Source organism: Vigna unguiculata, chromosome 2 (assembly GCF_004118075.2).
Source record: "Vigna unguiculata cultivar IT97K-499-35 chromosome 2, ASM411807v1, whole genome shotgun sequence".
In the NCBI taxonomy this organism is placed as follows: Eukaryota; Viridiplantae; Streptophyta; class Magnoliopsida; order Fabales; family Fabaceae; genus Vigna; species Vigna unguiculata.
Window position 1 is genome coordinate 30,866,880 of NC_040280.1, and position 23,214 is coordinate 30,890,093.

The 23,214-nt window shown below is 29.4% G+C and overlaps 2 protein-coding genes and 1 pseudogene across 2 annotated transcripts; all 3 read left to right on the forward strand.

The window, feature by feature from the left end:
• The first annotated feature begins 2,324 nt into the window (after positions 1-2,324).
• LOC114174632 lies at positions 2,325-4,990 on the forward strand (annotated as a pseudogene).
• Positions 4,991-11,733: 6,743 nt separating this feature from the next.
• On the forward strand, positions 11,734-15,159 carry LOC114174633 (transcription factor WER-like). The gene is made up of 5 exons (XM_028059460.1): positions 11,734-11,854; positions 11,965-12,094; positions 12,176-12,439; positions 12,511-12,548; positions 14,966-15,159. Exons 1-5 carry the CDS (start codon positions 11,734-11,736, stop codon positions 15,157-15,159), a joined length of 747 nt encoding a protein of 248 aa, XP_027915261.1.
• Positions 15,160-20,334: 5,175 nt separating this feature from the next.
• Positions 20,335-22,351, forward strand: LOC114174224 (60S ribosomal protein L15). Its single transcript, XM_028059018.1, has 4 exons — positions 20,335-20,455; positions 21,273-21,439; positions 21,617-21,814; positions 21,953-22,351. Exons 1-4 carry the CDS (start codon positions 20,452-20,454, stop codon positions 22,196-22,198), a joined length of 615 nt encoding a protein of 204 aa, XP_027914819.1. The 5' UTR covers positions 20,335-20,451; the 3' UTR covers positions 22,199-22,351.
• The last annotated feature ends 863 nt before the right edge of the window (positions 22,352-23,214 follow it).

The window sequence follows — 23,214 nt, forward strand, 5'->3', positions numbered from 1 at the left end:
CACGGAAATTGTATTATTGTTAGTGTTATTAATAAATAGTTTTGTATTGATGTCCGTGTTTGGGTGTTAATTATGGAATTATGATAATTAGATTGAGAATGTGATTTGACGAAAAGGAGTGTGGGGACGAGTGAAATGGGTGTCTCTATTATTGGTTTCATTTGACGTTAGCCAGCAGAGTGTGGCCACGTAGCCGCGAAGTTGGTACTAATGCATGTGTTTGGGCATGGTAGCTACCTAAGTCATCCCAAACATGGCAACTCTATATATCAGAAAAGATAGTTCCATCAGCATCAGTGTCATTCATTCTACTTCCCTAACAAAACAGCTGCATAAATGTCAACAATATCTTTCTATACTTAATCCCTCAGCACTCAAATATATAATATTTACTTATTTAATATTAAAAACCCAACTTTCATTTATAACTCATGTTTTAGATTGGGCCTTAGATGCGTATGAGCCCAACATTTTCAATTGGAACTACTATTCTATTTGGGGCTTCTTCCTTCCTGCACCTTTATACATTTCTTCGCTACTCTCAAAAACTTTTTTAATTTTCCACTTCATCCTTTACTAAATACATTTTCTCTCTCTTTTATTTAATGCATGTAACTAATCTTACTCCCAAAATTTTCTCCTATAGATATCAACGTTCCGTTCTTTATTTTTTTCTACTAATGTCAACTTCCAATTCTTTATTTTGTTCTACAAATATCATGTCGACATTTAATATGATTTTTTTTTCTCTGACCAAATCTCTACGTTCGATATACTTTTAAACTTTTTTTTATTTAGAATCGAATCTCAACATCCGATTAAGTTTTATTTTTCCTCTTCAAAAATTTTCAACCCAAAATATGTATATTACTAATTTTATTTTTATTTTTTACAATATATATTATTTATAATGTCTCGATCTTGATTTCCTAATTCTAAAATAATAACTAATTTTTAAAATTGAAAGATAAATTTTAAAACATAAATATTTCCTTAAAACAAATTTAAATAAAAAATATATTAAATAAATATTATCAACAATAAATTATATGATAAACTCTATAAGAGATCAACTAATTTAGTCAAATTAAATATTATTTTTTTATTTTTAAATAAGAAAAATATGTAGTAATAATTTGTAAGAGTAAGTAATTTAGTTAATCATAATTTACATTAAATATTAATTTAAAATTTACTGTCTTGTTATTAACCTAATTAAATATTAATTTTTATTTTTTAAATAAACAATTTATTTAGTTAGTTTGTTAATAACATTTAATGTTATTAGGCATATAATTTAAAATAGAATCATGTTAATAAAAAATTGAAGAAAAATTAACCACAAGTGATAAACTAGTTGAGAAAGTGAAAATTACTATACCATTTTTTTTATTGTAGAGAACACTGAAATAGATCCATCCCGATATAAAAGTGTTGTAAAAACATATTAAAGGTAATTTTTTTATAATCGTGGTTTAAAGATTACAAAGGTAACAGTTACAAGAAGTGACAAGAAGTGACAAGAAGTGTTGTTGATGCGTTATGGCACATCTATATAAAATGCAGCCTTTAAAATGCGTGTGCTAAGTATCGAAAATGTGGCCTAAATTTTTCTCTCAACTTGTTTTTCTAATTGTTGTTGTGTTTTTCTAGTTTTGGGTTGTTTTCTATGCAGAACATTCTCGGTGATTTTCCAAAAATTAAAAAAGGTGAGTAAATTCTGTACTTAATCACTGTAGGTTTTTATTTTTTGTCAACTATGATATGTTAGATCCGATGCATGAATGCGGATGATTACTTGGTTCAATGACAACGGTTAATTAACCTTCCCTCCATTGTTTCGGTAGAGCTTCCTGAAGAGGGTTTAGGGTTTTAGTGCAAAACCTTAATTAAGAGAAAGACCGTCATCTATTCGCCAAGTCCAAACATCTTGGTTGCTTCTTGCTGTGTCCCAGTGCTAATGATTCTTTGTTTTTGCTACTGGTATTAGCGGCAATCAAGGTTTTAATCCGGCAATGCACAATTTTTTCTTGTCTGAAATATTGCCTAATTATTCTTTTTTTTTTTTTAGTTTCACGACTCTTGTGTTGTTTAATGTCTGGACGTGTTATTTGTGCTAACAAAGTTGAAGCGTAGGATCTTGATAACCTTGTTTACTTCTACCCTGTATATTTTTTAAAGTTGATTTTAAATTAAATTGGCCTTTTGGAGTGGGAGTTAATTGTTTTAGCAAGATGGTTGTTTATGCTGCATGTCTGATTTTGGTAGTGTAAATCTATTTGAAATATTGGACAGGTTTGAGCCATGGCTGCAGGCACTACTAAATGGTATTGGTTGTGAAGGAGATGTTGCAACTCTCTTCTTCGATACTTCCCTTTACTTCGCTTAGTCTTCCCCGGGTTTCTCCTCCTTCGCACTTCTCACTCCAATTACAACGCTCGTTGCGCCCTGCAATTCGATGCGCTTCCTCAGATTCCGATGGCACCAACAAAGTTTCGGCTCGGCTGTCGCAGGTCAACCAAGTTCTTCAAGAAGCCGAACACCGTGCTCTCTCCGCCGACCAAACTCCTCCTCCTAAAATCACAATAGGTTCCTTATCCATTTGTCAATTTAAAACAAAAATGACAAAAGAGATAGAAAGGTAATAGCTTTGCACGAAGTGGAGGACCCGGTGGTCAGAATGTCAATAAAGGTTGTGTTCCTTGAATGTTTTGTTTGTTCCTATTATATCTCTTTTTGCCACATTGGGGCTCATTACGCTGATTATTGTGTGGACAGTGAACACCAAGGTGGACATGCGCTTCAACGTTAAAATGCACATTGGTTGAGTGACAGGGTTAGGGACAAGATTTTGCAAACGGTATTTTCTGCTGCAAAATTTTACACAAGTCTTAGATATTGTGTATTAAAATTTGATGTGTACATCTAGTAGTGCACAAATTGCATACTGTGTATGTTGTCTGGTAACCTTTTTTTACCTTAAATATTGTTGTTCTACTCTTGGTTTGAATGGTCATATACCTTGTCTTTTTGAATAATATTTAGTTTTGTCGGTTCTGTGCAGGAGAAGAACCGTATTAACAAGGACGGGGATCTTGTGATTTCATCAACCAAAACTAGAACGCAGAAGTTTGTTTCTTCCCTCTTATACTATTTGCTGTCTCTTTCTGTTGTATGTTGCAAGATTGGTTGCCTTATTCTACCATTTTTGTTTTTCTCTCAGGGGTAACATTGAGGATGCTTTGGCAAAGCTTCAGGTAACATAAGGAAAGTTTAGATATAATTTTTTTTTATTGTAATTGTTCAGAAAATGTTTTAGCAAAGCTAAAGTGTTATTGTCAAAGTGTATTTTTGTACTATAATTCTTTGTATTTTGCTTCCCTATTACTTATTGGCTGTTTTTTCCTTCATTGTTGAGTTTGTTGATTTTCATATGTACCTAGTTCAAGCACAAAAACTTTCTTGCTTCATATGCTGTTAATTTTAGTATGTATTAGTATAGTAAAATTTAATGTCTTGCACTTCCATATGAAATAGCAAACCAAATGGGTTTACCCCTGTTCCACATATCTAGAAAAGTCTTGTCCCACGTACCAAATTGTACTACGAACCATGTATACCATTATTCCATGATATAATTGTTTCAATCCAGTATAAGGACTAGTGAGGAATACGGAATGGGAAGAGAAATTTCTTAGTTTTATTGCAGTGTATGCAAAATATTTTATGAGACAACATGAATGCCAGTGTCTCCCTTGAAAAGTATTATTATGCTGGATCCCTCCTCCTGGTTAGGGTAATCTTTGATATAATGTGTTATTTGGATGTTAGACTTAAGTTATCTAATCTCCCCCTCCCCCTCTCCTTTCAAACAACACAAATTGATTCTATTCACAACTTTTCTTGTTCCTGAAAGCTGGCTTTTACTTAGCAATGGTGCTTTTCTGAGTATTTACTGGCAAAAAATAGGAAATCATTGATGCAGCATCATATGTCCCGCCACCTCCCTCAGAAGAGCAAAAAAAGAAAATTTCCAAGATGTAATAGCACTTCGCTTTCTATGTTTTCTATTTCTTCCGTTGAATACAATTTCTTATTTTGGGTACAATTTTCTTGTGTCTTCTATACACTAGAATCATTTGGTGGTGAAGAACATGTAACTGACATATGTTAATAAATTTGCAATTTTGAAGGGCTGCTATAGGCGAACAGAAACGCCTTAAAAGCAAGAAAGTGCTTTCAGATAAGAAAGCATTTAGGAGGGTAAAAATAGCTGGGACTAGCATAGCCAGAATCTTGAGACTGTTATATCAATTTAGTAAGTTCTTGCTTTAGATTCATTTATCAAACATTATATTGTCGATTTCGTTATGTCTATATTCTCAATTGGTGTCATTGGTTGCAGAAGCACAATCCTCTTACACTATCATACTGGATACACACATTAGATGAATGGTTGGAATACAACCATGAATTCGAGGAACATTTGGAAAGACCTTACAAATGGTTTGTAGCCGCTTACTGGTAGTTAGCCAACATACAAAAAAGAAAAAGTGATTTTGAATTTAAATTCATGATCAACTAAAAACAACTTTGTATAACCAGAGTTCACACTCACAAAATATTTATACTAACTCTCTAATTACCATAAAAACAAGTTGCAAGAAAATTATGAGTAAACAAAGCAATCCTCCACCCCAAAGACTCTCATGTTTTTTTTTTTTTATATGTACATTTCAACTCTTTTTCTCATGCTTATTCTGAATTTGCATAGCAATGTGTCATGATGTGGAAAAACAAATAATTATCTCTTTGATACCTAGCCTGTATAATATAATATTATTTATTGAAGAGACCAAAACACGACAATATATAATTGTTCAATACTTTTTGGTGATATTATAAGAGTGGTAAAAATAAATGTTTTGAAGAGATTGATGATTTCATTTTTCCTTTTCAATTCATTTTTTTAGTTAAGAAGTTTCATACGAGTCTCAGTATTACAACGAATGTTTTGTAATTAAATGTTGATTTTTTAATTAGCTGGTTACTGGTATGCTAACCTTTAGTTTTTAAGTTTTTCTTTTTATCAACAGGTATATATCTGAAATAAGTTCGTGTTGCTCAAATATGCATGGTAGGAAAAGCATGATGGTGATCTTATTAAAAAAAGTAACTATTTAACAAATAAATACATTAATATATTATTTTTTTCTCTCAGCAAAAAATAGTAATTTATTTTATTGTATTATTAAAATGAAATGTAAAAGTGATTTTCTTCGAGTGTATCAAGCTATCAATTTTCTTAAAAATATATCACTTTTGCTCTCCCTTCTTACTGTGTATTTTTTGTTGTCTTTGCCTTTTATCTTCTTCCTTTTTCTAACATGGTCAATGACCCAACAACCGTTGACCTTATTATTTGCACCTCTTGTGTCTTCCTGTTAATTATGGGTTATTAGACAATTCGAAGGATAAGTGCTATAAATTACATAATTTTTCACTACATTGAAAGAAAACTACATCTTGGTGATGTTAATACAATAACACATTAATTATTGTATATTCTTTAGAGATCATTAATGGTTCTATCTTGGAAAGGTTTTACATTAATTACATTTGGAACCGGAAAGTATTTTCTAGGACTAAATTTAAAAAGATGTAGAAAACATCTTTCACATAAATTAAATATGTAGCTGTTTTACTTAACAAGACACATTGTTTACACCATGTAAAAAAATTATTTTTAAATTGTTATTTTAAATTGATTTACCGTAAAAATTAAATTATATTTTAACTATATCATTTAACATATAATAAATTATTATTTTAGTTTTTAAATGGTACTATTAGTTTCACAAATTTAAAATTTTTATATCAATCTTTGAAACATTAACTATGTCTAAAGTTAGAATTCTTTTATTAATCAATTTAATTTATGATATACATTCCTAAAAATTATTTTTAAAATAATTAATTAATTTAATGTGTGTTCTTAGATACATTTTAACTTTTGTTAAAAAGTTTTTTCCTAATGTATTTTAAATATATTTATTACTAAAAAATAACTTATATTCTTTTTCTCTATTATTTTTTAATTCTTAATTTTATCCTTTTATAATTTTTAATGACTTGATTATTTAATAAATTATTAAAAGACAACTTATATTTTAAAATATTAATTATTTTTTATACAATTTTTTTATTTTTAGCTTTATCCCTCTATCATTTACTAAAATTAAATTTAAAAATTATATTTTACTTTTATTTCTCAAAATAATATCATTTATAAAATATTATATATAAATTTATTAACAATACGAATTGTTTACACTGTCGTATAAAATTTGTTTCTCTAAATAATTATTTTCCATTTTATCCATTTGATTTGCTTTTAAACTAATTTGGAGTAAAGACGGAAATATATTTCAACTCTGTCATTTAATATTTAATAAAATATTATCTACAATTATTTTATTTATATTGTCATTATATGAGTGCAGAAATATTTATTAAATATATATTGATTAGACGAGTTTAGTAATATATGGTATAAAAATACAACAAAAAACATTAGATAGGTATAACATTATACACATTAGACAAGTTTGTCTACACATTGATTAGACGAGTATGACAAAAATTATTAGATGAATCTTAAAATACATAATAAACGGGTTTGTCCATACACTAATTAAATAAGTATAAAAAAAAATCAGATAAGTAATTTCATACATTGATTAGACGAGTCTAAGAATACCCTTATCAGACAAGTATAACAAAAAAATATTAAACAAGTTTGTTCATGCATTGATTAAACAAGGTTAACAATACACGTTAGATAAATCAATTTACACATTGATTAGATAAGTCTAAGAATACGCATGGCATGAATTTGTCTATACACTAATTAAACAGGTTAACCAACAAACTCTAAATGAGTTTGTCCATACATCAATAAGATAAACATGACAATATTATATTGCACATGTTTGTTTATACACAGGGACGAGTCAGATCAGGTACGGATAGTACATACCCACAGCCTGACCCACAACAAAAAATTCACTTGTTACTTGCCTAGTTACCAATTGGATACCCGTTTACAAAATACCCGCGATTTAAAAAAAAATTTAAAGAAAATTACAAATAAAAAAATTAAATCAAATATAAATTAAATTTTAATTTTAAGTTAATCTAATAAAATATAAATTAAATTTTAATTTTAAATTTTTTGTGTGTAATAGATCCCAATGAGTGTGGATAATATGATATCCGCACTTGATCCGTTGATAAACGAGTATTAAAATACCTACTACGTGTCAGTAATAAATACCCTACCCGCGAATACCAGCTATCGACCGTAGATTTTATTCGTGGATCCTCACACGTACAATAAGAGTATATGGATAGACTAGTTTATTTATTCATTGATTAAATGATTCTTGCAACATATATTAATACATTTGTTAAACGACTCGTATATTAATTAAACGAGTCTAACAACGTTCACTAAGCAATTATGTCTATATACTAATTAGACAAATCTAAAAATATACATTAAGCACATTTATCTATACACATTTTAAACAAGTTTATTAAAAGATATTTTCTACATCTATTTAAACTTATTCCAAGATAGAAAATACTTTCCGGTTACCAAATATAATTAATGTAAAACATGTCCAAGATATAACCATTTTACTTTTTTCCTCCAAATCCTCCTCCCTTACCCAAAACCAGCAACCTACTTTAACCTAATAATATACAATAATTAATGTAATTATTGTATTAACATCGGCAAGATGTACGTAGTTTTCTTACAATATAGTGGAAAACGTTGTAATTTGTAGCACTTATGCTTCATATTATCTAGGCTTAAATACCTTTTTGTCATCATTTTCGTAGTGTTTGTTGTGGATGTTCCTCATTTTGACAAAATGTTTAAAATAGTCCTCATTTTGACTGAATGTTTAAAATGATCCTCATTTTCGCAATTTGTGTTTTATTTAGTCCTTTTCTGTAACGCCGTTTAAATCATTAACGGAGCATTGTACATGTGACACAGGTGTAGTAATTAGATATTTGAGGATAAATAAGTGAGCTAGGATTTTGATAAGAAATGATGAATATCCCTTGCTGCCATGCTATTGCAGCAATGAATTTCATCAATGTCAATGTTAAGGACTTCATACCAATCTGCTTCAGGAGATCCATCTACGAAGAAATATATCAATCCATCATCTTTCCAGCAGTCAATGGTGAAGTCTTATGGGAAAGAACTCCCTACCCTGATATCCATCCACCACATAAGAGGATCTTACCAGGAAGACCCAAGAAAAAAGAAGGTTGGAAGAGTGAGAGTTGAGAAAGGATAACACACAAATCAGCAAAAGAGGTCATAGAAAAAAATGTAGCATATGCCGTCAGATTGGACATAACAGGAACAATTGCCCAGATACAGATAAGCATGTGGATGAGCAGACTGCAACACCTGTTGAGACTGCACCGGATGCCCAAACTGTTGAGAATGCACCAACTGCTGAGAATGCATCAACTATTGAAACTGCTGAGAATGCACCAACTGCTGAAACTCAAACAACTCAACCACCAAGGAATGAAGTGGAGAGTCAAGCAGCACCATTACCAACACCAAAAGAACCATCTCAGCAGTTTAGGATGAAATTACAGATTAGGAGGAGGCCATGATAACAGCTACAAACGTCTTAGTTATTTTTTGGAATTTCTGATATAAAATTTTTTATTGATGTACTGCATTTTGACTTTCCTTAAACTTCGTTCAATTTCACTTTTGCCAAACATTGATGTAGTGCATTTTGATGAGGATGAATTAATGTTATGAATTTAATTTCTTCCAGACTTAGATCAATTTAACTTTTTCCAAGCTTATATCAATATCACTTACTTCAATGCTCAGATTAAGATGTCATTTTGAACATGTTGAAACTAATATCAACATAATCAAACTAATTCATTTCTTCATTTAACAATAGTACAAAGCAGTTTGGAATTTAAAAGATTACACACAATAACAGTACAAATAATACAATAACAACACAAGTGAACCCTATTACTAATTGCAGCCTCCTCTCAGCAACCTTCAATGACTTCTCCAAATCATTATTTGCCTCATTTGTGTCATGATGATGACATCCTTTTCATCAACACCACCATTTGAAAAAGTTGCAGCCCACATTATTAGAACCACCACTCTGTAAATCAATAAACCAAAAATTAAAACCAATTTATTATTAGCACAAAAATAAAAACAAATTGTACCTAAAATTTCTACCAATATTCTTTGGAGTTCTTGTCATCCTCAAAGTTGACATCTCTCTGCAGCTACAAATCGGGATTAATCCATTTCTCGTTGAATCACCAACAGTGCACGAAGTGATACAACACGGTTGCCTCCAACGATTACAACTAGAGGTAAAGGAAGAAGATTGAGACCGTAACATACCTATATAATGGGATTGCAGGAAGAAGAAGATTGCAACAACACCAATTGGGAATGGAGGAACAAGATTGTCAAAACTCACCAACTGTCCAAACATTCCTTACCAAAACCCTAGCTCACTTATTTATCTTCAAATATCTAATTATCACACCTGTACAGTATACGTAACACACCCTAATACAAACCGTGCCACCTGTACAATGCTTCGTTAATGATTTAAACGGTGTTACAGAAATGGATCAAATAAAACACGAATTGCGAAAATGAGGATCATTTTAAACATTCGGTAAAAATGATGATCATTTTAAACATTCTGTCAAAATGAGGATCATCTGCAATAAACACTACGAAAATGAGGACTAAAAAGGTATTTAAACCTATTATCTAATAAGCCATAATAAATAGGAAAACACGAAGTATCTTTCTTAATCCACCACTTTATAGTTTTCACCGATGGGTGCATATAGTAAGGTCAACTTTTGTTGGGTCATTGACCATGTCAGAAAAAGGAAGAAGAAAAAGGACAAAGATAAAAAGAACACAGTAAGAAAGGAAAGCATAAGTCATATATTTTTGTGAAAATGATAGGTTGATATCCTCTTGAAAAACCACCTTCAGATCTCATTTTAATGATATATAATAATATATATTAGTATTTTAAGTTAAAAGAAAACTATAATTAAAATATTAATGTATTTATTCCTTAAGTAGTTACCTTTTTTTAATAAGAATATCCTCATCCTTCTTTTCATACATGCATAAACGAATTCATTTCTTATATAAATAGATAGATATATAGATACCTGTTGATAAAAAAGAAAAACTAAATGGCTAACATACAAGTAACTAACTAATTAAAATTATATTTAATTGGAAAACATTAGCTGTATTACCGAGACTAAAAATGAAGTCATTAGTCTCTTCTAAACATTTTTTATTTTGTGAAGTAATTGAAACAACAAAATATTAGCCATTTAAAATTCCAAATCAGAAGAAATTATTGTTAAAAGAGACATCTTTTAGTTTTCAATAATAATTGAATGATAAAAACAAAGAGAATAAACTATTTTAATCGCTAAATGTTCGAATTTAACCTTTTATATTTAGTTTCAAATTTCAAGTGATAATTGATATGTTTCTACTGAAGCTGAAAGTCATAAACACTTGTTATAAAACTCTCTTTCGTTCTTTGATCACTCTTACCAGTCATAATAAAAAACATGTATATGATTTGATGTGTGGGTAGAAACACATTTTAATATAAGATTTATTCAATAATTTATTTATTTATTTATTTTCTTAACACATTTGAACAACATTAAACAGAAAGATAAACTTATAGTTTTGGAATTAATTATCTGTTAGACTATCGCAACTATACAAGAAAGTTGAAACAGAGAGAAGCCAAGCCAAAATAAGACAAATGACAGAAAGAAGATAAAACAGAAACTATAAATTTTTAAAGAATGTTCTAAAATACACATTTACTTCATCATTAATTGTTTTAGTTTTGAAATGTCTTAAAGGGATGATGAGGTGGGGTGGGAAGAAGAATTGAAATGAGACCAGAACAGTGCATTAGAAGCCAATAGAACCTGCGAAGTACAAATTCCTTTTTCAACATAGAAAATTGTGTTCTCACTGTTCAAAACGTTTGTTTAAAGCTGCTATCATGCATGTTGCTGGATTCCCACTCCCTCAATATGGACAAAGCCATTAATTATTGTTATGTGAGACCAATCTCCGAAAACATTCAACATGTTTTGACAACATAGGATACAAACAGAAGAGAAGATCAAAATATGAATGATCCGAAACAAAAAATCTGTTATTTTTCATCCAACTTGTACGCTTTATGATACAGTTTATCATTCATTAAACACACTAGTAACCATTACGATAAGATGTATGTTTGAATATAACTCTAAAATGATGCCATGCAAAGGATTGTGTTGTGTTCCCCTTCAGTCCAGAAATAGAAGAAAGAGAGAAAAAGAAAATATGATTGAATATTGTTTGAGAAAACTACAGTATGAAGTGGAGAATCAAAAGACATTATTGTACTTTTCATTCTTGAACCGACAACAGTAGTGGCGCCTCGTACTTAAAGCACTCTTATCTCATTTTGAACCCTGAATGAGTGACGAACAATGATGAGTCCATTGAACTTTGAAGCCTACAAACTTCAATCTCTCTCCCATAAATAATGCCATGCCATAACCAAACTCTTTCCTCAAAACTCCATCTCATATATGGCATCCCCCAAGAAAACTAACAACAGAGGAGCATGGACCGTGGAGGAAGATCAGAGACTAGCTCAATGCATTGAAATTCACGGTGCAAAGAGGTGGAAAACTGTTGCACTTAAATCAGGTTAACTTTTTTATTATCTTTCTAAAAAATTATTACTTTGACGCTTTTTGACTTGCATGCATTGATTCTTCTTCTTGTTCTTGACATGCATATGTTTCCTTCCATAACAGGTCTAAACAGATGCGGAAAAAGTTGCAGGTTGAGATGGTTAAACTATCTGAGACCCAATATCAAGAGGGGCAACATATCAGTTGAAGAAGAGGATTTGATTATCAGGCTTCACAAACTACTAGGAAACAGGTTTTTGTCGTATTCAAAACTAGGAATAATATACTTAATATTTTATTTATGGATATTATCGTGATCCACATTTTTGTGAAGGTGGGCATTGATAGCTAGGAGACTTCCAGGGCGAACAGATAATGAAATCAAGAACTACTGGAATACTTGTTTGTGCAAAAAAGTTAATCATCAGAAAATGGTGAAACCAGAAACTTCAATGGCGCAACCAACACATTCGACTCAGAATACTGAGGAAAAAGTAGCAGTAGAGCATAAAGAAGCCACTTGTGATGGAAGTGGGGACTCAGAAGTTAACTTTGATGTCAACGAATTCTTCAACTTCTCCATTGAAGGACTCTATGGGTTCGATTGGGTTTTCTAGTTCAGGAGTTCTTAACTTTTGGTGTCTCTTAGTTAATCTGTTTTTGTGTTAGGTATTTATGTGGCCATAAGTGGAGTCAAAAATCCATGTGTGAGTTCCATTAAATAATTTGAACTCACGTCGTTGTATTTAGTGGAACTTACATCATATATATAATCAGCAAAATCATTATTCGAGTCCCATTTTCACTAAAAAAAAATGTGTTTTAGTGACTACTCATTTTGGTCGCTAAATGAACAAAAATCGGTCGCAAATCGTTTAGTGACCGAAATAGAGACTAAACAAAACTAGTGGCAAAAACTCTAGTCGCAAATCACTTAGCGACCGAATCGAAATTTGGTCACTAAATAGCCACTGAAATTATGGTCACTAATCGGTCACTAAAAATTTGGTCACCTTAAAGCATTGGAGACCAATTTAGTCACTAGAATTTAAGTCTCTAATTCGGTCGCTAAAAGTGACAAATTTTAATTTAATAAATCTATTTTCGGTCGCTAATTCAGTAACTAATAAATACAAATTTTAATTTAATTAAAATAATTATTAGTGGCAAAATCAGTGACTAATTTAATAATTAAATGATGGTCAAATCAATAAAATAGTTGCTAATATATCTATAGGTTAGTAATTTAATTTAATAATTAAATAATTTAATTAATCAATTGATAATACTTGCTAATATATCTATAGGTTACAACTGATACAATTTTGATTATATTGGTTTTTTCCTACCTTGTCAATTCTAAATATATTAGAATTTCTCATTAAATTAAAAAAAAAACACCACAATTGTAAAAAATTTATAATATATAATTAAGAGTAACAAATATTAAAAATACAGTGTTCATATCTAAATTTAAAGATACAAATAAATACAAAGATTTATAGATTCCTATTTTCATTAATTAATTTTTATTGTTGTGAATGGTTTAAGTGTTCTCCTTCTTCGATTCCTATTTTCATCCCAAAATCCTATAATTTGAAGTTAATCACATAACAAATAACAAGGTAAAAATAATAAAAAAATTAAGTTAACCACAATAAAAAAATAACACATAATAATAAAATTCATTCACTAATGCAAAATTATAAAATATTTCACAACTAATCAATTACATACAGTAACTTCTAAATCCTTAAAAATAATAAAAAAGTACAAAACTCTTCAGCTACCACACAACACCATTCATCCCGCAAGCACAACCATGCCGGAACGACAACTCTTCTGCCGTCACCCAACACCATTCATCTCACAAGCACAACAACACCAAAACGACAACACCCACCATTCACGGAGAACACTACCACCATTACACAATCCATATGCACATTGCCACCGTCTACAAAGTCACTATAGTTCCCCAAACAAAGTCAAAAGCACTGGAAACCAAGCAGTGAATAAACCCCTGCACAAAAGTGAAAGCGTTTTGAGATTCAAGAAGTCGAATAAGCACTTATATTGTGGAAGAAGACAAAAAATGGCCATTCATAGTGACGTCAGATAAACTTCCCATGACGGCTGAGTGACCGCAAGTTTGAGACGTCTCACGAAGAATGAGTTGCGAGTGGCCGCCTATTTTGGTTTGAGAGACCGTAGAAATTGTTTAGAAAAACAGTAACTAGGGTTTTTATGTGTCATCAATTTTTCAATTGGGTCGGTATTTGAATCGGGTCAAATTAAGGTTTTTAATAGATTTTTAAACCAATTAGGAATTAGAGATTTTATTATATCATTTAAAACTAACTACAATTCCATGAAAATAGGATTTATTATAAACGTAAAAAAAATAAGAATAAAAATAATCATTGAATTAATTTATTCATTAAAATAAAATTAGAAAAGTAACATTATACTAATAATTAATGGTATTATAATATAATATTATAAAAGAAAGAAAATTTAAAATATATGTTTTCCTAAAATTAAAATTATTTTTATTAAAAATATTTAAATAAACAAATTAATTAACACAAAAATTAAAAAAAGAACATAAAATAATCAAATAATCAGTAACCAACGATAAAAACCTTATACTATAAAAAAATATTGAAATAAATATTTATTTGTAATTAAAGTTATTTTTATCAATCAAATTTAAACAGCAATTACTTAAAAAGAATTATAAAAATAATAAAATATTAATAATTTATAGTAATAAAAATCCTATATTATAAAAAAACAAAATTTTAAACAAATATTTTTCTATAACTAAAATTATTTTCATAAATAAAATTTAAATGAATGAATTGATTAATTAACTCAAAAGTTAAAACAATTATAGAATATTAATAATTAATAGTTTCGAATTGGAGTGCGTTAAATTTGAGATGTAAATGGTTTCGAATTTTATTTTCTTTAAATGTTAGTAGAAGGAAATTTGAATAGGAGATGAACTAAGATTTTCTTTAATTTATAAATTTTAAAGAAAATATCAATAAAATTTAAAAATAATTTAAGTATGATGGTGGTGGTTGTGGTGGTGATGTTGGTTATGATGGTGGTGGAGGTTGTGGTGGTGGTGGTGGATGTGGTGCTGATGGTGGTGTTCGTGGTGTTGGTGATGTTGGTTATGGTCGTGGTCGTGGTGGTAGTAGATGTGATGGTGGTGATGTTGGTTATGGTAGTGGTGATAGAGATTATGGTGTTGGTGGTGATTGTGGTGGTGGAGACAGTGGAGGTGGGGAAAAAACTTATGTGTAGCAACAAATTGTAAAAGTAAATAATTTAGTTATTTTATAATTTATATTAAATACTAATTTAAATTTTTTTATCATGTTAGTTTAATCTAATTACATAATTTTATAAAAAAAATATGTATATGGTTTAACGACTAAAAATATTTGATGGCTAAATATCATATTAAATATATTTTATAAAATAAAATTTATTTTGGTCGCTAAATCAGTGGCTAAAACATTACATATTAAAGAATGTTTAGCGACCAAAAATATTCGGTGGCTAAATATCATATTAAATATATTTAATAAAAAAAATATTATTTTGGTAGCTAAATCAGTGGCTAAAACATTACATATTAAATAATGTTTAGTAACCAACATTATTCGGTGGCTAAATATCATATTAAATATATTTTATAAAATAAAATTTATTTCAGTCACTAAATCGGTGGCTAAAACATTACATATCAAATAATAATTAGCGACCAAAAATATTTGGTGGCTAATTACCATATTAAATATATTTTACAGAATAAGATTTATTTTGGTCGCTAATCGGTGGCTAAAACATAATATTTAGAGACTAAAAATAGTCGGTCGCTGTTTCAGTCGCTATATGAATTAAAGTTATTGTACATTTTTTCAGTCGCTAAATCGGTCGCTATTTGCGACTACTATGAATCGGTGACTATTTCAGTCACAATTTGCGACTAAATTATTTTAGTGACTAATATCAGTGACTAAATTGCATTTTTTTAGTAGTGTTTCTTTATCGTCTTTTATTTATGTGTATATTATTGTTTTTTTTAAAGAAAAAGATAGTGATATATTAATTATTGATTCACATTAAACTATTTTAAAAAATAAAAAATAAGAGTAAAAAAAATAATAATCATAATATCATTATCCATGTAATTAAGTATAACAACAATGTGTTAACGAGTACTTGATAAGTTTCTTATAAACAATTTGGAATTTGGTATTAATTTTCTATCTTACTAAGATGATATTACAGTGATACGCAACTTTACTAAGTAAAAGTATGTTTCAAAGGAAACTAAAAAGACGTTCATTAAGATACTAATTAACAATTTATTTAATAAGATTTCAATACATTGAATTTCTTCATTTAAATTTTAATTATGTTTAAAAATGAATTTGTAACGTTAACATTTTCTAATTAAAAGAAACACATAAAATATTAATAATAGTGTAATAATTAATTTTTAATTATAAATAATAAATAATAATAAAATATATTAAGATGTTAAAGATAGTAATAATAATAATAATAAATACTTTGAGGTATTCATCAATCATTCATTCTTTACTTAGAAGTTTAACAAATATCAGTTAATATTATAAAATACAAATGAAAATCTATTTCAAGATGATTTTTGGAAATTTAGATTTTTTTTATTAAGTCTCTTTAGACACGTACATTAATCTTTATAGGTTAAAACATATTAAAACAATTAACTAAAATAAATGTATTTTAAAAATACAATGAGAAAATATCAAAAGAAAATTTAAATTCGATTTTCGGCTAAGTATATAACATTCTATGAAATCCATTGACATATAAATCACATGGTAACCTGAGAGGACAAGAATGTTTGAAAATAGTGATTGGATGAGCATGACTTTTTTTTTTACCTAAAATATTGAAAATATATTTTATTCCAAAAGTATTATCCACTTTGGAGTGTTTGTGTTCCATTACAGTTTTGTTCTCAAAAGGTGTCTCAAAGGGCAGATGGAGGTAGGAGTATTTAAATTTCGTTTGACCTCGACTTCTAAGCGATATGGAATTTATTGTGTGTATCGGAACAAGCCCCCCAGTCGAGGTCAAACAAAGTTTAAATACTCGTATCTTCCTTTACCCTCTGAACATCTTTTAAGGACAAAACTATGACCGAGCTCAAACACTTCAAAACGGACAATATCTAAAAAATACAGTGATTATTCTTAACGATGACTGCGGGACAAACTTGAATCGGAATGAGAACAATTTTACAAATGTTTATGAATGATTTAGTGTGCCTGAAATGATGTCATAAATGAGTAGATAGGTATCAAAGCAAAAGTGGGAAGATCTAGAGGGAGGAAACATAGACATGACATAATGTATATATTATATGAAAAGTGACCTCACCCAATTCGATCATCTTTTTGACTCATTTGTCTTTCTTTTTAAAAGGCTATAGATTTTAGGGTTTCAAACGTTGTACCTGGTTTCTCATTCTTGTCCTATAATGCTTGGATTTAATATATCTTCTGTCTCTCAAGGCAAAGATCATGTTTTTATTACACTGAATAAAAACAAAACTAAAAGTGTATTTGTGAGTGAACTTAGATCACCGTGAGTTGAGTAGGATTGAGTTAGAAAAAAAATAGTACCTTTAAATGTGACTCATATTAAACATGGCTTCTTAATCCGTAAATTAAAGGTTTGAGTTAGGTTCAAGTTGATCCAATAACTTCTTTTTATTAATGTTTTATTATTTTTTTTATAACTTTTTATTGTAATTATTTTTTTTATTATGTAGATTAAAGTCAATCTAATAACTTATCAATTTCGTGGTGAGTTACAAATTTTCTGACTCTGTTGGAAGTTCTACATCGACTAAAGATAAGGTAATTTTATAATATAAGAGTGAGGTACAAATCTTACTTACAAGTCGGTGTTGTAGGGTTGAGTTAGACTTAAAACTCACTTCTAACCGACTATCATAGCCAAGTTAAAATCTATCATAACAAAATTTATTAAACATTCTATTCCATCCGTTATCGGTCGATGATATAATTTTTTTTGAACAAAATTTTGCTCTAAATTTTATAAAAAAATATTGCTCTTAGTTTTTAAGAATACATGCAATTTTCTTATTTATTCGTTTTTTTATTGATTTTTTACCACTCTTATTTTATCACCAAAAAGTATTGAACAAATATACATTGTCTTGTTTTGGTCTCTTCAATAAATAATATTATACGTGGTAGGTATCAACGAGATAATTATTTTTTTTCCACATTCTGACATTTTGCTTTGCAAATTCTGAATAAGCATGTGAAAAAAAGTTGCAATGTACACAAAGTCTTTGAGGTGGAGGCTTTGTTTACTCATAATTTTCTTACAACTTTTTACGGCAATTCTCATAATTCAAACAACAAACAATCTACCATTTAAGTTTCTAATAATTTTAAATAATATTTTTTCAAGTTGGCTTTATAATTTGGAATAATTTTATCACATCAAATCACAAATATTAATCATACATAAAAAATTAGTTCACTAATATAAAAGTTTAGTTAGATTGAATCATCATGATCAAAGTTTACTCTTTCTTAAAATATTTATATTTTCACAAATGTGGCAATTATTTTTTTAGATTTATTTAATTGCCTCATTAACTTCTAATGACATTTTGTCACAAATTCACTTAATTTTTTTTTCATTCCTTTATATTTGTAAGGAAAGAATCGATCAGTAAAATAATAAATATCAAATGTGTGTAAAATTTTATTGGATGTAAAAATAATAATTTTTTTAAACCAAAATATAAAAATGAAGTTGGAAAAAAAAGTCTTAAAGGTGAAGAAATGATCCTTTAACAAAGACTAAGAACTAAATATTCGAAATAACCTTTTAAATTTCAAACAAGTTGATGATATTAAAAGGAATAAAGAGACAGTAGTATTCTTGAATGGGAAGAAGAAGGATATCGATTTTTCTTGCTCCTGCTGCATTGTGTGGAGTGCAACAATGAAATTAACTTTCACTTTTTCTTTGCAGAAACCCTTGTTTCTGTTGCAGTGACGTGATACAAGATGCTGCACCAACAAACATTCATCCAAAAGCTTCTGTCACAGATGAATACTCATCATTTTCAATTTGATTCACTCTAATGCTTCTGTTTCAAACACATGGAGCAAAACGAGGGATTCTTAGGGCAACTTCTGTTCTCACCTTTTGGATCAAAATTCCAAATTTAGTCTCTATTGCTGCACAAATTCATCATGGCAAAAGAGTACCTATGTTTATCATGTTAACACCTTTTAGATCTTATTCTAATCTCTTCTTTCCCACTTCTTGCTTTTTCAGTTATTTCAGATCCAAATCTTATGAATGTGCACCTTCTATGATACCATCTTCTCTGCATCTTTTCATTCAGATATTATATAGATTTGTTTTCAAACAATTTAAATTGTCATTTTTTTTTGTATTGTTGAAACTCTCTGTGTGATAAAACTCTTACTTTTGACTATAATTTATTATTTATCATTTTTTTCTCATATCATGCATTTTTGTTTCTATGATTTTACTCTCTTTTTTATATTTATTTTCATATGGAATGTATCCCTTGTTTCCGAAGACAGAGGCAAGGTAAAGTTTTTTTTTTTTTTTTTAATTATGTTTAGAAGTTAAATTTAAAAAACAGAGTATAAACATAGGTTATAATTCTTTAATTCACTGATAATTCCTTTTTATATTAAAATTGTAAAGGAGTGAGAGAGTACTAAAAGGAACAATACACCACAAGCATAAACTTTTAATATTATGTATGCATACTTAAGATCAAGATATTAATGTTAGAGATTTTCAAAATACTTCAAAGAATTTTTGAACATATCAAAGATTTTTAACAAATCTATATAATATTTAAATTATTTCATAGTATCATGTTGTTTTCTGGTAAATTATTATAAATAATATAATATTTAAATTATTGATAGCCATAAAACTCAAGACCATTGTTTTGCTTAAACTACTTTTTTACTACTTAAAACAAATGCTATTTCATTCATATAAATTATAATCCTTTTGTTTAGCCACAGAAATTTTAAGAGTAAATCATTATTTTAGTTTTTGAAAGTCTATAATATTATTATATTAGTTTAAATGAACATCTAAATTTAATTATATAGTATCATTTTAGTCATTATATTGTTACCTGAGCTTCAGTTTTTTTTTTTTTTAAAGAATTAGACTGACGTGATTGGTTATTTGACCTCTCAACTCAATTTGTTTTTTAATTTTAGAAGGTTATAGGATGAAATAAAATAGTAGGTAATATAAAAAAAGTCCTTTTCCAAGGTATAAAACTGAACTTTTGTTTTTGTCCACAAAAAAGAGGTTTAAACCAAAATCAGCACGGCAGGCCTGGCCCGAAAAGTAAAAAAATAAAAGCCCAATTGTGAAACCGAAGGCCTGTACCTGCAGCGGTGGCTTTATAAAGTATTTGAACTCATTCTGAAACCCTAGGTTTCAGTTGGCGTGGGTGAGGTTGAACCCTTCCACTGTGGTGACTGCGCAATGGGTATGTTCTCTGTCTACCTTGCCATTCGGATTAAGATTTGTTTTTGTTTGTCAATTATGTTATGTTAGATCTGATGCATGAATGCGAATGATTATTTGGTTCAGTAACAACGATCAATTAAACATCCCTCCATTTTTTCGGTAGAGCCTCCTGAAGAGGGTTTAGGGTTTTAGTGCAAAAGCTTATATAAGAGAAGGACCCTCGTCTGTTCGCCAAGTCCAACCAACTTGGTTGCTTCTTATTGTTTCCCAGTGTTAATGATTGCGGCAATTAAGGTTTTAGTCATGCAATGTACATTTTTTTCTGGTCTGAAATCGTGTCCTCTTTTTGTGAATTATTCTTTATTTATTTTTTTGTAGTTTCACGTCTCTTGTGTTGTTTAATGGCTGGAAGTGTTATCTGTGCCGACAGAGTTGAAGTGTAGGATCTGATAACCTTGTTTACTTCGGCCCTGTATATTTTTTAAAATCGATAGTCAGATCCAAGGGATTTTAAATTGATTAAGCCTTTTTGGGAGTTAATTGTTTTAGCAAGATGGTTGTTTATGCTGCATGTCTGATTTTTTTAGTGTAAATCTATTTGCAATCTCACGTACATCTATTAGAAGTTAAATATTCAACAGGTTTGAGGTTTATCAGTAAATTAGTTTTAAGAACTCTCTAGTGTCAGTTTAGTATCTAATTATTAATCATATGTATGCTATCCTCTTAATTTTTAGGTATTTTGTCACTTGTAAATGTTGAAGTATAGTGTTTAGTTATCAAGGTCGACACTTATATTGATAAATTTTTTATTTTTGTTGGTGTGATTGGCACAGGTGCCTACAAGTATGTTTCAGAGCTATGGCGCAAGAAGCAGTCTGATGTTATGCGGTTTTTGCAGCGGGTGAGGTGTTGGGAGTACAGGCAGCTGCCTTCCATTGTTCGTTTGACCAGGCCAACCCGTCCCGACAAGGCTCGTCGCTTGGGCTATAAGGCTAAGCAGGTAACAATTTTTTTATAATTTTATTTCAACCACTGTGTTGTTTCAATTACTTATTTCAATCAAATAATCCCACTTGGTAAATGCCTTCAATTATAATACTTAGTAGTTTGTGAGTATTGGATAATTGTAAAGCTATTTTGTTTTAGTCCAGTGATGATTGTGGTTATGACACTGCAGGGTTACGTTGTGTACCGTGTTCGTGTGCGTAGGGGTGGCAGAAAGAGACCAGTGCCCAAGGGTATTGTTTATGGTAAGCCAACAAACCAGGGTGTTACTCAATTAAAATTCCAGCGTAGCAAGAGGTCTGTTGCTGAGGAGCGAGCTGGACGGAAGCTGGGTGGACTTAGGGTTCTCAACTCTTACTGGGTGAACGAGGTTTGTTACTCACTTGTTCAGTCTGAAACTTGTTTTTGAATCATGTGTTGGTGCTGGTAAAATCTTACCATTGTTTGTTGAGATTGAAACTTGGTTTTGAAGTTGGTGTTGGTAAAATCTTACTATTGTTTGTTTCAGGACTCGACTTACAAGTACTTCGAGATAATTCTGGTAGATGTTGCTCATGCTGCTATTAGAAATGATCCCAGAATCAATTGGCTCTGCAATCCAGTGCATAAGCACAGGGAGCTGCGTGGTCTCACCTCTGCAGGGAAAAGCAACAGGGGTTTACGTGGCAGAGGACATCTGTACCACAAGGCTCGTCCATCCCGCAGGGCTACCTGGAAGAGAAACAACACCCTGTCACTTCGCCGCTACCGTTAAAATTTGTGTTTTTATCTTATTTTTCCTTCAATTTATGAAATACTATTTTGAGGACACAGCACTTGTTTGATGTTTTTTGACTTTGGAATGAGTTTTGAACGCTTCAATACATCTTTTTCGATCAATGTCGAGGTTTTCTTTTATAATGTTAAACTGATAGTTTGTTCTAGATATTAGCTTATTTACCACTCCTTTGAAAAGAGTGGCTAGGGCAGTGAATTTCAACTGTCAAATCTAATTGAACCATTCCTTTTAGTTAACCTCTATAGCCGATAAAATATTCTTATAAAGTATGTGTTTTTAAAAGTACAATTAGGTGAATATTGTTATTAACTGAGTTTAGGTAGAGATTATTAGCATGAAAAATAATCATTGTATACTGTGAAGGTTTGCCTATTTTAGTTCTCAAATTTGTAGCCATATAATTTGTTTAGTTGAGGTAGGTTTAATTAAATTTTGAATTTCCCGTAAATTTATAAATTTTTAGTAAAATTCTTAATAAATTTTATGGTATATTATAAGTTTACATGTGACAAACTATAATTTTTGCAAAGTATAAATTTATAAGTTTACGCGTGATTAGAACTATAATTTGAAAACTATAATTTTGTTGGTAAACTACAAAATTTTATTAAAGGTTTCGAATTCATCGAAACTGAACTTAATTAATTTTTAAAGATTCTATCACAATTCTTTTAAAATAAGATGATTAAATCTTTTATATTCTTAATTTTTGTAATGCATAATTTTCTTATAGTATTTATATATTATTATTATTATTATTAAATACTATTTTATCTTTGAAGATAATTCTATTGTTATAATATACTCTTAAATTATTTAATATTGTATCATCATTTTTTTTGTAGAAAAAAGTGTTAGCTTTAAGTGATAATGATAAATATATAATATAAAAAAACTGCATATACCTAAACTAGGGAAAAATGTAATTGTTGTATCAATTTAAGTATAATCTTAGTCGACTTGATTATATTAGTTAATGCTATATTTATATT

Coding starts and splice junctions, on each gene's coding strand:
- LOC114174633 (XM_028059460.1), top strand. CDS start 11,734: ATGGCATCCCCCAAGAAAACTAACAACAGAGGAGCATGGACCGTGGAG. Junction 11,855..11,964: donor AACTGTTGCACTTAAATCAG/GTTAACTTTTTT, acceptor CTTCCATAACAG/GTCTAAACAGATGCGGAAAA. Junction 12,549..14,965: donor GTGGAGTCAAAAATCCATGT/GTGAGTTCCATT, acceptor ATGGTGGTGGAG/GTTGTGGTGGTGGTGGTGGA.
- LOC114174224 (XM_028059018.1), top strand. Junction 21,440..21,616: donor TGGGCTATAAGGCTAAGCAG/GTAACAATTTTT, acceptor ATGACACTGCAG/GGTTACGTTGTGTACCGTGT. Junction 21,815..21,952: donor ACTCTTACTGGGTGAACGAG/GTTTGTTACTCA, acceptor TGTTTGTTTCAG/GACTCGACTTACAAGTACTT.